This window comes from Gasterosteus aculeatus, chromosome 9 (assembly GCF_964276395.1).
Source record: "Gasterosteus aculeatus chromosome 9, fGasAcu3.hap1.1, whole genome shotgun sequence".
Taxonomy (NCBI): domain Eukaryota; kingdom Metazoa; phylum Chordata; class Actinopteri; order Perciformes; family Gasterosteidae; genus Gasterosteus; species Gasterosteus aculeatus.
In genome coordinates this window covers 4,099,056-4,112,586 of record NC_135696.1, presented here as the reverse complement: position 1 = coordinate 4,112,586, position 13,531 = coordinate 4,099,056, and the positions used below count along the sequence as shown (strand labels likewise).

The following is a 13,531-nucleotide window of genomic DNA, read 5'->3' as shown; positions in this document are numbered from 1 at the left end:
AATTTAGCCCAGGGAGCAACTGGGGGTTAGGTGTCTTGCTCAGAGACACTTCGACATGGGACATGGAGCAACCGGGCTCGAACCACCAACCTTGCAGTTCCCAGCGCACCCTCTCTACCCCTGTGCCACATCGACCCGATCATCTGCACTGCAGGTCCATGCTATATCCAACCAGCCTCCCATTGGAATGTGGGTTGCAGACCGATCTTCTGGAGAGACTGGAGACATGAGCTTCTGACGACGCTCTGAGACGTCAAACAGGACTGGGACCAACTGGCCTTTGTGTCTTTGGGTTTTAGTGCAAGTCAATTACATGAGACAGACAGAGTGAGGATCAGCGAGTGTAAAATGAGTGTTACCGCATTGAGCTCAGCTGAGAGTAGCGTGTAGTCAACCATCACTAATCTGTTAGTCCACTCATAATAGCAGCCCTTGAAACGCCCCATTCCGCAATGTGCATCACATTACACCATCACACTAACACAACGTCTTAAGCGTCTTTAAGAATAGGAGCGACACAAGCGGGCCAAGTTTGTGTGTGTGAGTGTGTGTTTTTAAGTGTGACACAAAGTGACAAAGGGAACCGAGAGAGGTTACGGATCATCGGGAAGAGAGATGACTGTAACTAATGTGTGGATAGCAGATGTTTTATACACTGCTGGCGTGTCTAACACTCGGACAAAAGCAGTTCTCTCCATACGTTCACGTGCACAGCGACTGCCTACAGAATGTGGGATAAAGGACAAATGTAATCTACATGACACCATTTAATTGCTCTTTCTCTTCATGCTGACAGTCCTACAAACACCCAGACGGGGGGAAATGAGTGCCTCTGAGTTTACATGCCCCATATACAGAAAACCTAATGTGCCAAGTACTGGTAATACAAACCCCATTGTTACAGTTACACTACAAGAAAAATCTGAATTCTGGACCTGAAAACCCTTTTGTAATAGAAAATTAATCTTTGATCAAAACAACTACACAAGACCAATAAATACTTACTTACATTGGACATTAGAAATGGTGTTTCTGTATTTGCTGCACTTTAATATAATTTACATGCATTTAATATTTAAAACATTAATGCATTACATGAACTGAGTGCACACTTAAATATTAGGATGTGAATATGTAAATAAGTCACGTTTAAACAGGCAGGACACAAGTTTTTTAGCTCAGAGGTTAGGGCATGATTGATCGATTGAGATGATTCATTAAAGCTCACTAGCTCAGTAAAAAATGTCCTTAATTTAATGTTGCTGCGGCTACCTCTTGAGTAAATCAGTCAACCTGCTGTTTTCTCCATTCTGTGCCTACGATGTGCGGGTTCTGGACCAGAAGATGTCACATGTGGACAGACTGTAAAGTCCTCTGAGGCAAAATTGTTTCTGGGTTACACAAAATGAATTGAATGGAATTCAATTGAATTCAATTTATATTTTGTATGGTCTTGAAGGAGTTGGCAGAAGCATCTCCAAAAGGTCCTTGAAGGTAAAAATGTTTTTCCGAAGGATTGGCTGCAGTGAGGAAAAGTATCCATGGTAACAGTGTTAATTCCTACTACCAGCTGCTATTAATGCCATTGGTGGCTTTGTTGACTTGGTATTAAAATGCCCGGCAGACTAAAAAGCCCAACTGAGCTGTTTGGTTTGGTTTGTAAAGGACGTATGTGCAGTTAAATGTGACATACACCTTTAGGATAACAGCTAAGCAAATACATATATACTTGTTAATTAAAACAATAAAATACATAATGAGCAGCACTCATGGTCCTAAATGAAGCCACCAAAGCAAGGGTTACTATTTCCATATACTAGCCACACAGTACATCTTCATTTCAGGACCCAGTACTGCAGCTGTGTGTGTGTGTGTGTGTGTGTGTGTGTGTGTGTGTGTGTGTGTGTGTGTGTGTGTGTGTGTGTGTGTGTGTGTGTGTGTGTGTGTGTGTGTGTGTGTGAAGAGAGATTGACAACCAACACCTGCTCTGCCCACAGACCAGTTGGGTCGGATGTCCCTTGAAACAACAAGTGCACATGTTGTGGTTGTGTGTCTGTGTGTCTGAGTGTAACTGTGATTGTCACAGGATATGTCTGGGAGTGTGTGTGTGTGTGTGTCAATAGAGAGATTACCACCTCTAAATGAGGACATTCACACCCTCCTGTCATATGTCACCCCATTCCCTCCTGCTCCTTATGTACCTAATAAATGTCCATAAGACACCTCTTTAATGTCTCTGTGTCTATATCAACCTTTTGTTTGTTGATGTTCTGTCTATTAAAAAATCAGCTGGAGCTGATAGACAATATAACAATGTCAACATGTACACACTGTATACATAGTATATAGACTTAGACATCTTAAGATACAAACAGTACATAATACTTCCCTTCTATTTCCATTCAAACAAATCATGGCGTGTGGATCGGACATATTCACAAAATGTGGAAAAGAGGAGAAGAACAACAAGGACGCTTTGTTGTCCTAACCAACAGTGTCAACATTTAATACTCCTCTCAAAGGTAAATCTAACTCACATTAACATTTTACTAAAAGAAAAATTTGATACAAACCTATAAAATAGTAGTTAAGAAGGTATTCATGGCCAGTGAACAGGTCATCCGGTGGGAGGTGCAGTTTGTGGAGGTATGGAGTTTGCTGGTGCACTTTACTTTTAACTTTTTATTTATAACTTTTTTATTTTTAACTTTTATTTTAATTTTAAATTCCTCTTGCACCACGTTGTCTTATCTGTCTTGTTGTCCATTGTCTCACTGTCTGATGTTATGCACCAACCGCCAAGTCAAATTCCTTGTATGTCTGATATATTTTGGTAATAAATGTTCCTGAAGATGGGGTCTGCTTCACAAAGCTTTGTGCAGACCGCAGACCGGACACGAATTCCCGACCCTTTACAGGAGTTCCCCCCCCCACTAGCAGACGCTGCCGGGGGTCAACAGGGTCCTTGTGGCCGTTCCTCTGCCTGCAACAGAGTTGTGACCTTTTATTCAAAAATTTGCATTGCTAGTAGTGTGAATCGTTTTGGTGTGAAATATTTGTAGGTAAGGAAATACTGGAGGTATCTTGCCTTGTGCGTGTGTGTGTAAAACAGGGTCAGAGAGAACAGTATATAGGGTAAAGGTATGTGGCAGTTGGTGAGTGTTTTGTCTGTGAAGATTAACTATAGTGTCTATATGATACCATGGCTTCACACACACACACACACACACACACACACACACACACACACACACAGGTCTATCTGATACCATGTCCGCTGACAGGAATGTTGAGGAGAGAAACAGCCAGTGTTTAAACAGAACATAAACCTGGACTGGACGAGTCTGGGGGATGATATTGATCCTCACATAAAGTCTGGTAGGTCAAACTGAAGAAGATTGTGACGAGTTTCCGTGATTACATGTTAACTGTAGATGTAATCAGTAATATGTGTGCGGACCAGATCACCAGGAAACGGACGCAGCCACCAGTAGGACAGACGCAGCCACCAGTAGGACAGACGCGGCCACCAGTAGGACAGACGCAGCCACCAGTAGGACAGACGCAGCCACCAGTAGGACAGACGCGGCCACCACTAGGACAGATGCAGCCACCAGTAGGACGAAGCTAGTCACCAGTAGGACAGATGCAGCCACCAGTAGGACAGATGCAGCCACCAGTAGGACGAAGCTAGTCACCAGTAGGACAGAACGAGTCACCAGTAGGACGGACCGAGTCACCAGTAGGACAGACAGAGCCACAAGTAGCCCAGAAGATGGTTGGCTGCTGAATGTTTGTGATTTGCCATTCAGGTCACACTGCATTTATTTTTCAGCACCACCTGCAAGTTGTCTCATCTGCGCGTCCCCTCGAGTGTGTGTCTATGTGTGTGTCTGTGTATGTCTGAGAAAGCAAAGAACTATTTATTACACTCCCTGATTCTTACCACACTCACAGGGACTGATTTTTCAATGGGGTGTGAGAGAGGTCAGATTTGAAAGCTGATTCTCTTAACTCTGCTTGTAAATGTGTGTGGGTGTGTGTTTGTGTGTGTTAGCCTTTCATATGAATACAGAGCTGAGCCAGCGACTTGGTTGGGCTGTCCCAAAGGTCCAAACATTCTCCAACGGACACATGCAGCCAAAGTGCCGAGGGTTGTTAAGATCTTCGAGACAGACATTTTCCCCCGCTATCAATCTATCAGCCTCCCCTTTTTTTCTCTCTGGGACTGAGACAAAAGAGAGTGAGACTGAAAGAGAAGAAAGAAGGAAAGACAGAGTTGGCTACAAATTGTCTGGTGAAATAGAGGTGGCGGTTAAAGTTACTCTCGTAAATCGCATGCATGTGTGTGTGTGTGTGTGTGTGTGTGTGTGTGTACTAGGCCTTCATAAGGATATAAAACCACACCGGGGTTCATGCTTAGGGTCTCCCAAAAGTCCACCAATTCCCTCAAACACACACATGCAGACACACACGCACACACAATTGCACGCACACCGCTCAAATACAATGGTAGACTTTCTCCATCTAGCAATCTGTCACCTTCCTTTTCTCTCTAGCTGAAAGAAAAGGGAAGACGGAGTGAAAGGAGGAGTGGGAAACTAATTATCAGATGATCACAGGGTCACGATTGCACCCATAACTTGTGTGCATGTGTTTAAGAGTATGTGTATGGCCAGCTCGGGTGCAGCTCACCAACGGGATTTTTAAATATCCGAGAATGGCCACGGGACTGGTGTGTCCAACAAAGACACAAAGAGAGAGCAGCAGCTCGTTCAGTGAACAAGTTGTGAATCAAGGTTCAAATGATCCAATAAAACCTGCTTCAATAGAAGAGACAGGCCGACCTCGGTGCTCCCTCATGCTGTGAAAGGACAACTACCATTAGAGCTGTGATGCTGTGCTCGCAGAGCGACACTACAAGTCATTTTCAAATGGAAGCGCCAAACTGAGACCATGAAGATGATAAGCTGCCAATACAACTTTTTGGATGATAAAGCGTCTGACCCCATTCTATTCCGTCTCAAATACCTCCGGCCTCTTGGCAGTGCTCTGTAATGACATCACTACATCAACAAGCGCTTAAGCAACATCTGGAAAGGGACTTGGCACTGAAGTAGCCGGCTATGCTCGGCCAATTGTTGCTTTCCTTTGCTCGTAGTTTGAACACACAGGTCTGGGAAAGGCTTCAACAGAGACATCATTTATTTAGTGGGATTGACAGTCTGTCTAAAGAGATCAGAAAATGAGCATTGGGAAATTCCTTTCTCTGAACTTCAGGTTCTTTGTGTGTGAATTGCTGGAAACAGATTTAAGTCACATTATGTCCCCTTACAGTCACTCCGCTCCGTCTCATGGTACTCTCAACGCTTTTTGTAAGACATTTTTTAGATTGGGAAAGAAAAAATGCTGTGCTCATTAAAAAAAAGCGAGTTCTCTTTCCAGGTCTTGAATACGATAAAATTACATTTTTACAGTCTCCCTTTACATTATATAATAATAATCCAACTATAGCCATTGAGTTCCCCTTTATGACAGGAAATGTTTAAGAAAAGTAAAAATTAACAATTTCTTTTTACATAGAGTTCTTTATCACGAGCTAGTTTATGCTTGATGAGAGCCTTTGTTGGATGAAGGAAGGTTTTTTCCACTGGTGTCCAACACAACACCAAAACAATTGAGTTGGCGGTCCATTTCACTTCATCACACATTCAAGTTCAAATCAATTCCTTTAAATATTTTGTCCTGCCAAGATCTCCTATGAATAAATTATGGGGTGAACTGTATTTCCTTTTCCTATTATTATTGGGGGCTGGTGAGGAGAGAGCTCCGTTCTCTTTTGGGAAGATCTCCATGGCATCGATGATGAAGTGGCTATGCTTTTTATTTTTAATACTAGTGTTACTCTCCACTACTTCACACGGTGGTTGCCGCAGTTAAGCCTCTGGGTTTCACATGGCGTGAGAGTCAGCTTTAAAATACCAAACGCTTTGTAAAATAATGGAGATATGTTACTCTCCAGTTTCCAGTTTGAAAAGCTGTTAAACCTGTGCGTGAATTTGACAATACCATGTACTATTTTATTCATTTAGACTGTTTAGTTGTGTGTTGCTTGAGGACATCTGTGTGTTGTTATGAGTTATCATTGTGTGTGTTGCATCCCTTCGTCACCGCCCACAGGGTGCTAACCCCATTGTCCCCCTCTCAAGATACGGCTCTTCAGCCTGTTGCAAAGTGAGCTAGTGAGAAGATGGTTTACCTTGTTTCCAGAGGCACATTGCTACCCAGCACCCAGCTGTCTTGCAGCGGGACACTCTCGGGGGGCGTGGTCTGCAGCTCGGCTGGTGATTGGCCGGCCACAGCGGCCGGGTTTCCGATAGGTGGGGTTAGCTGCCGGGTCGAGTTCAGTGAATGGCCGGCGTGGTGCGTGGGGCCCAGGGACTGGTTGAGAGCCGTTACCGAGGGCTGCTGACGGTGGGGAGGGGGCGCCGGAGGCAGGGCGGGGCCGTGGTGATTGGATGGTTGCTCTGTCAAATACAGAGGGGAAGCGTGTTGGTCATTGTACTGCATGTATTACAGTTTTAAATACATCACAGTCAACACATACAGGAGCAGATTGTTTTAGAGAGTGCTGTTACTTGACGGATTTATCATTTGAGATCCCATCACATGATAAATGCATTGTATTGTTAATATTAAACATTCCATTAGATTACACTTCAGATCACGGACCGGCATTCAATTAAACCGTGACCACTAGAAACAAAACAAATTGCCGGCATATTGACCAGAGAGTAGGAGGGAGGCACAGAGAGAGAGAGAGAGAGAGAGAGAGAGAGGGGGGAGGGGGTTTGGAAGAGAAATCACTGAAAGACTGGTCATAAAGATAAAAATGAATTCCTGTGGTGCCGTAATTGGCTGAAATCTAACTATGGTGCTTGTAGCAGTTAGAGCTAATGAGATGATTCTGTGTGACATCCGCTCTAAATAAATCAGGCCCGAGGCTACCGATGGACACATTGAAGATCAGTGGGCGAACTTTACCTTTATGAAGGTAATGGCCATAAAATGAAATGCAGTTAAACATTCACCTCCACAGAGTGTGCTGTGTGTGCACAACTTGGCCTTGTGTGTGCGTGTCCCTCAGGCTCAAAATGGGAAGTGGTTGTTTAGTTGATGTAAAACCGGATAGATGTCTACGACTGCAAACCGCTGCTGCTGTTCTCTAAATTCAGTTTGATTTTCTTTAACCTTCCTCTTGTGTTAACTTTCTGTTACCATCTCTTATGTCAACAGGTCAGTTTTGACCCTTGTCTTAAATCAGCTGTAAAATACACTAAAACAAGTATCTATCCATCTCCCTTATCAATGCAAATATTGGATTTCATATTTGTGGTCTGGGCCTGTGGGCCTTTCTTTGTCATGTGACTGTGTAAGTCACCACCTCTATACTGAATTGACCTCACATGGTCTTTGTTTGTTTTGTTTATGTGCAGGTAAACTAGATAACAAGGCAAAAGCAGAATCCCCTAATACTCACATGACTGGGAGAAGAGGTGACTGTGGACTTATCATTAGAGTTTTAGCTCTAATTCATATAACTGGGTCAAAACCGATCCTAAATACATAAAGGTCAACCAGCGCATTTAATAATTTAATGAAAAAACTCTTTTTTTTTTCTTGAAATAGACTTGAAAGTCAAAAGCCTTGATACAATAAACTAATGTATGTGGTTATTTTATGCATTTAAGAAAAAATCTGCACTAGACCTCAACTCAATAGCATTTTATACACTATTTCAATCATGTTATTACTTAATTACCTAGTAACCTGCATGTGAAAAACAATAGGGATTCAATTTTCACAGTAGCGGAGAGCAAGAGTTCTCTTTCTTTGGCTGTTGATATGTTATAGATGTACCAATGTCACAATGAGATTTAAATCAAATGTATTACGGTGATGAAGAAATCCAATGAAAATGTAGATGTGGGAAAGAAGCTTGTATCTGTCCAATTGACAGTCTGCACACGGTGGGTAGGATTCCAACCACTATGTAAATTCCCTTGTGATCGAGGCTGCTGAGACTTGTGACCCACTGCTCTGGCTGAATAGTCATCCGGGATTGCCTTTCACAAAACCCTGCTACGTTTTCCTAAAAATATTTGTTTAAAGTCGAGCTGGCGTCAACTTTCCCCGCTGTTTTCTTTCCCAGTGCTTCTTGGCTCCTCCTGTGTCCTCAGGGCGCTCTGGAGGAAATGAATGGCAATGCTGGTGTTTGATTTGCATAAAGAGCCTCACGGTTCCATTTCCCAGCCCTGCTGTTATTCCTTCTCCAATGGTCTGACTGGGGAAAACAGAAAGCAAGGAGAGAGAAAAGCCGTGCGGTGGACGAGGACGAGCTTTTTGTTACACCAGAAAGTCCCCCCTCCCCCCACTCCGTCTCTTGTCTCTCTCGCTCTTTCTGTTTCTCCCCATATGCTGTTTTGCCAGCTTAGTAATTGCTCCACTTATGCAAACCTTCGAGGCTAAACGCTGAAAGTCACACAAGTACGTGCCCCCCACCCCACAGACACAAACAGACCCACCTACACACACATAATACGTCAGGATTTTTAGATGAGAGTGTCATTAACAAGTCGACATCTGTGTATCATCACTGCAAATGTCACTTGGATGCTTCATGAAACACACACACACACACACACACTATTCAGAGGACTGTTTGTCTATTAAAAAATAAGATGGGATTTTATTTTAAAGGACACTAGCATTAATGAGCGTATATTGACTCTCTGTTGGTTTCCTCCATGTTGTATGTGGACGTCCCGGGACCAGCAGGTCACACCCAACTTGGACACGTTCCAGACAGACACACCACTTATGGGTTGGTCTATCTTAGCTGCCAATAACATTCACCCAGCTGCTAATGCTAACAGGCTGTCCCGCTGACTTTAACACAAAGTTGCATTATCAGCTGAAAAATACAGTCCAAAAGAGTTAAACAGAAACAATGCACTACTTGATTGCACGTGTGCAGCAAGAGTATATTTAATATTGGCTAGTAAGTATAGCGGGTACATCCGTTATTTGGGGTATTTCTTTCTTTATCAGCTGAGTAAGAGCTACTCGTAGCTTTCAAAGGTTTTATGAAAATGCCCCCCTGACGTGCTCCATAAATCATCGCCATTTTGCCAAAACAAATTGGCCTGTACTTTTAATAGTCTCCTGGCTGATTTGATTCCAAGATCTTCCTCTAGCATGAAGGCAGTCTTCCATCATGTCCTCCAAAGTCACGGCTCATACATTTCTAACACGGCCGTTATTGATGATATGGTACAGTACTGCCACTGAATTCTGAATGTTGAGGATAAAATAAACAATTAAAACAAATTTCATCTTCAGCAGTGTGCTATGAGAGCAACATTACTCTGACTACCTGCGGCTCTGACAATGAACCCACTGACGTGCACATTAAAATGCTTTTGTTCTCTCCTGCAGCTCTGCAGGATTTGTGTTAATACAAATCAGGTCAGCTACACAACTTTCCCACTTTCAGGCCTTATGATCATACTGATATATAACAATGGACAATGTCCAAGCCTGTGATGTCCATCGCGTTTGACTTTTGTCCAATCAGAATCAAACGTGAGTAGCTTCATTGAAACACACAGTCTGCAGGGGGCATTACAAGATGAAACAAATACAAAAAAAGAAGAATACATGCAACCGCTAGGTTTTGCTTTCAAAGTACTCCAGGACACATGTTAGGTTTAGCAGATGTGCCTTTGTTCATTTCACGCAGCCAAAATAATGATAATACTTTTAGCAGTACTAAATCAAGGATTTAGATTTGTTATATCCATACTAAATCAACTCAGTTGTCACGGTGTGGTTCACTTCATGTTATATTTTGTAGTTTTCTGCCACTCGTGTCCTTGGGTAACTTCACTTCCTGCCTTGTCCCGTCATCCCCTGTGATCGTCTTAATAGTTTCCACCTGTGTCCAATCACCTGCACCTCCCTTGTGTATTTAAACCATGTGTGTCTGTTGTCACTTGTCGCGTCATTGTCTTTTGCCACGCATGTCCTGTTCTTGTCTTTCGCCTCCGTAGGTTCATGCCTGTGTGTTTTTGCCCCTTGGCCTTTTGGATTTTGGACCTTTTGATTATTAAAGTCTTTTGTTTTGGAAAAGTCTGCGTTTGAGTCCTGCCTTCCACCCCCAACCCTGACATCAGTCTCACAGTGATGTACTGTTCTCAAATGAACAGTACATCATTTAGCTTTTTGAAATGTATTTTCAATTAAGATTTGCTTTAATCTTAAAATGAAATTGCTGAAAAGTCTCTGCCTTTGTTTCTTCTCCGTTTATAAAGTTTTGAACAGTAGGCAGCTGGAAAACACATTGTTAACGGCCCACACACACATGCAAAACACACACACAAAGACACGCATTTTCTTACAGCCATTAATGATGTGTTTTCTTAATTTAATTGGATTTTGAATGAAGTGGCCAGCAGTGTTGAGTGCTGCTTCCAAATGTTTTGTTGTTTTGTCAATGAAAAAACACTGCCGATCACATTAAAACATATTCACACGTTTGTGCGATAGCATTAAAAGGTCTAACTAAGTTTGGTTACAAACTAGGTCTGAAGGCAAGTATCTCGTGATGAAGCAGGACTTCTCTCTATAAGTATGCCTCTACTGTGTTTCAGTTTGACCTCAAACCTAGCGTCCAACCAGCTAACACCATTCAGCCATTGGCTATCTGAATGAGTCTTAATCAGCACAGATTAAGTTTAATTCAATGAATGGCTTAATGCAAAGCATGATTAAACCAGCTGTCAAACCCCTGGACAAGTACGGAGCCTTTTGCTTCCTCCTCATCTCTGTTGGAGTTGCACATGTGCAGTACTGATCATTGGGCACAACGTACGGATTGTTGGTATCAAGCGTAGAACACACGATAGATGAAGACGTGGTATCCCATCGGTTCATAGACATTCTCGCTGACACACAATCCACCTTTTCTGATTCTGGTATTGGAACAACTGTAAAATGAAATGTATCAGAAATGTTTATTGAATATATCATCTACTGATTTATATGAAGAAGTATGCTTCTTTTTGGGATGTATATGCCCCTTATGTGAAGCTCATTCCACCTGAATGTGTCTTCACTAGGCTTATATGTCAGTCTAAAAAGAAGATCACCTAACTGTGGTGTAGCCAGCCACTCTGCCTTTGACCACAGACACATGCACAGTAGAAAGTCACAAGATATGGCCCTCCTTCTCGTTGCTTAATTACCTCCCAGAGGGACTTCACTGTGCGGTTGGATTATCAAGTGAAGGCAAACAGCAGGATGAGCTGGGAAATAAAAGAGGGAAAAAAGAGAGCCTCACTATTCTTCTGTGATACTCCTGTAAACGCTGGATGAGTCACCCGTACTGTACTCACGGGAGTTACAGTACGGGTGCAGCAATTATGTGAAACCCTCAGGCGTGATTTCCCTCCACAATGGGCCTCGGTGTGGTGGACCGATGCACAGTCGATTGCCATGGCAGTGGAGCAGTGAGGAGACGGGCTGACGGGGGCAGAGGTTATCTGTCAAAGGGAGCGCGGTGACAAGCTAGCAGTATTTATGTGTTGAGAGCTCACTTTGTTCTTTCATAGCACTCGCTCTCCGCACCACCACCTTCCCACCGTGTCTCTCATAAACCAAGTCAACAGGCCTTTTTGCCTGGCATTTATTCTTCACTTTACAGAAATGGGAGAAGCTGAAGGGAATTTCAACAGATTTGCTGAAAATGCAGATATGAAAAAAGCTGAAATGAATTTCAAAAATAGGAAAAAAATACAGAAATGAATATTAAAACATTGCTATTATTACAGATATCAGAAAAGCTGAATTTATTTTAAAGAATTGTAGAAAATACAGAAATGGGAGAAGCTGAAATGAATTTCAATGGATTTGAAAAAGCTGCTGAAATTACAGAAAAAGCAGAAAGCAGAGAATTTGGAAATACAGAAAAAATAATAATTGTTGTAGTAATATTAGAAGTAGTATTAGTTATAGTTGTAATTGTGGTACTAGTAGTACTAGCAGTAAAAAAAAGTAATGGTATTTTTAGTATCAATAGCAGTAGAAAAACTAGAAGTAGTAGTGTTAGTTGTAGTACTAGTATTATCAGCTGTATACAAACACTATTAGTCACAGTAGTATTTGTAGTGACATTAGTAGTAGTTGTAGTATTAATAACAGTAGAAAAAGAGTATTAGTATGTCAGTTGCAGAGACACGACTAGAAGTAGTATTTTTTTAGTAGTACTACTAGTTGTAGTAATTTTGATAGCAGTAGAAATACTACTTGTAGTAGTCATAGTAGTATCATTTGTAGTACTACTACCTGTGGTACTGAAAAACTAATGAAACATAATCAGTGATTATGAAAAAAGTAAAATAGATATCAACAAGCTGTTTTTTTTTTATAAAATAGTTTAGTCAACAACCTTCTGTCAACATTTTAAAGTTGAAATGGTGTCTGTAGCTGAAAGATTGGCGAAGCAGAAACATTTGAAAGTTGAAGAAGTTTGAACATTCCAACAATAAACAAATATATTCCGTAGTGCTAGGCCGGTGGTCCATAACATTTTCTGCCTCACAGACTGGTTTAATGTAAGACAATATTTTGCGGACTAGTATTGAAGGTGAGGCGGAAACACAACGAAATAACCTGCCGACAGGAGGGGATTAGTAGTCGTTGTGGACGGCGAAAAAGCGCTTGGGTGATGCTCAGGAAATTAGTCAAAAGGGACAAGCGCATGTAAATGGGCTATAATCCGGTCAAGAAAATATTTTTCACTAAATGATTCTCCTTGGTAGTTTTTTTTCAAGTGGCCCGTGGACGTCGTGGTCAATTACCACTGGTTTAGGCAAGAGAATGACTTGGTTAGACTCAAAGTACCGTCCCTTCTCCTCTCCCAATAGCCCCGCACTGACCAGCTCTCTCATTATACCACGTCAGTTGGTGAGTTCAAAGTCTGTTTAGTGTCTTAAACTGAAGGAGGGTGCCTCGATGCGTCTGTCTCCAGACACCAATGGTCACTGAGCAACAGCTGGTATTTGATGAGGTGGGAGCTTGGAATAAGCAAGACTAACAAAAAGCAGAAAGGTGAGATGAAACAAGCCCTAAAACAGGACATTCTGTCAAATGTGCATGGCATAAAACCAAAATAAAGAAATGAAAATAAATAAATAACAATGAGAGAAAGGCAGGATCAGATGAGGGACTGTTTATAATCTATCCTTGTTAATTGAACATTGAACACTGGAGAAGTAAAGGGGATACAAAAAGAATGGGAAGTGATTTCAACGCTTCAGACGTACAACAATGATCAACAGAATTTAGAGAAGGTTGAGAGAACAACATGAACTGAAAGAGGGCAGAGCAACAAGAAAAGTCAGAAAAATGGGCAAAGAGGGGGCAGGAACTATAGATTTCTAGCTGAGAAAAGAAAAGTGAGAATAGATCC

At 42.0% G+C, this 13,531-nt stretch overlaps 1 protein-coding gene across 15 annotated transcripts in view; it reads right to left on the bottom strand.

The window, feature by feature from the left end:
- tenm3 (teneurin transmembrane protein 3) overlaps nucleotides 1-13,531 on the bottom strand; it is a 414,027-nt gene that overhangs the window by 77,221 nt on the left and 323,275 nt on the right. For all 15 annotated transcript variants that reach the window (XM_078080162.1, XM_078080161.1, XM_078080160.1 and 12 more), the window contains one exon: nucleotides 6,260-6,527. In XM_078080162.1, the coding sequence (XP_077936288.1) occupies nucleotides 6,260-6,527 (268 nt within the window). The remainder of the gene's footprint in view (nucleotides 1-6,259; nucleotides 6,528-13,531) is intronic.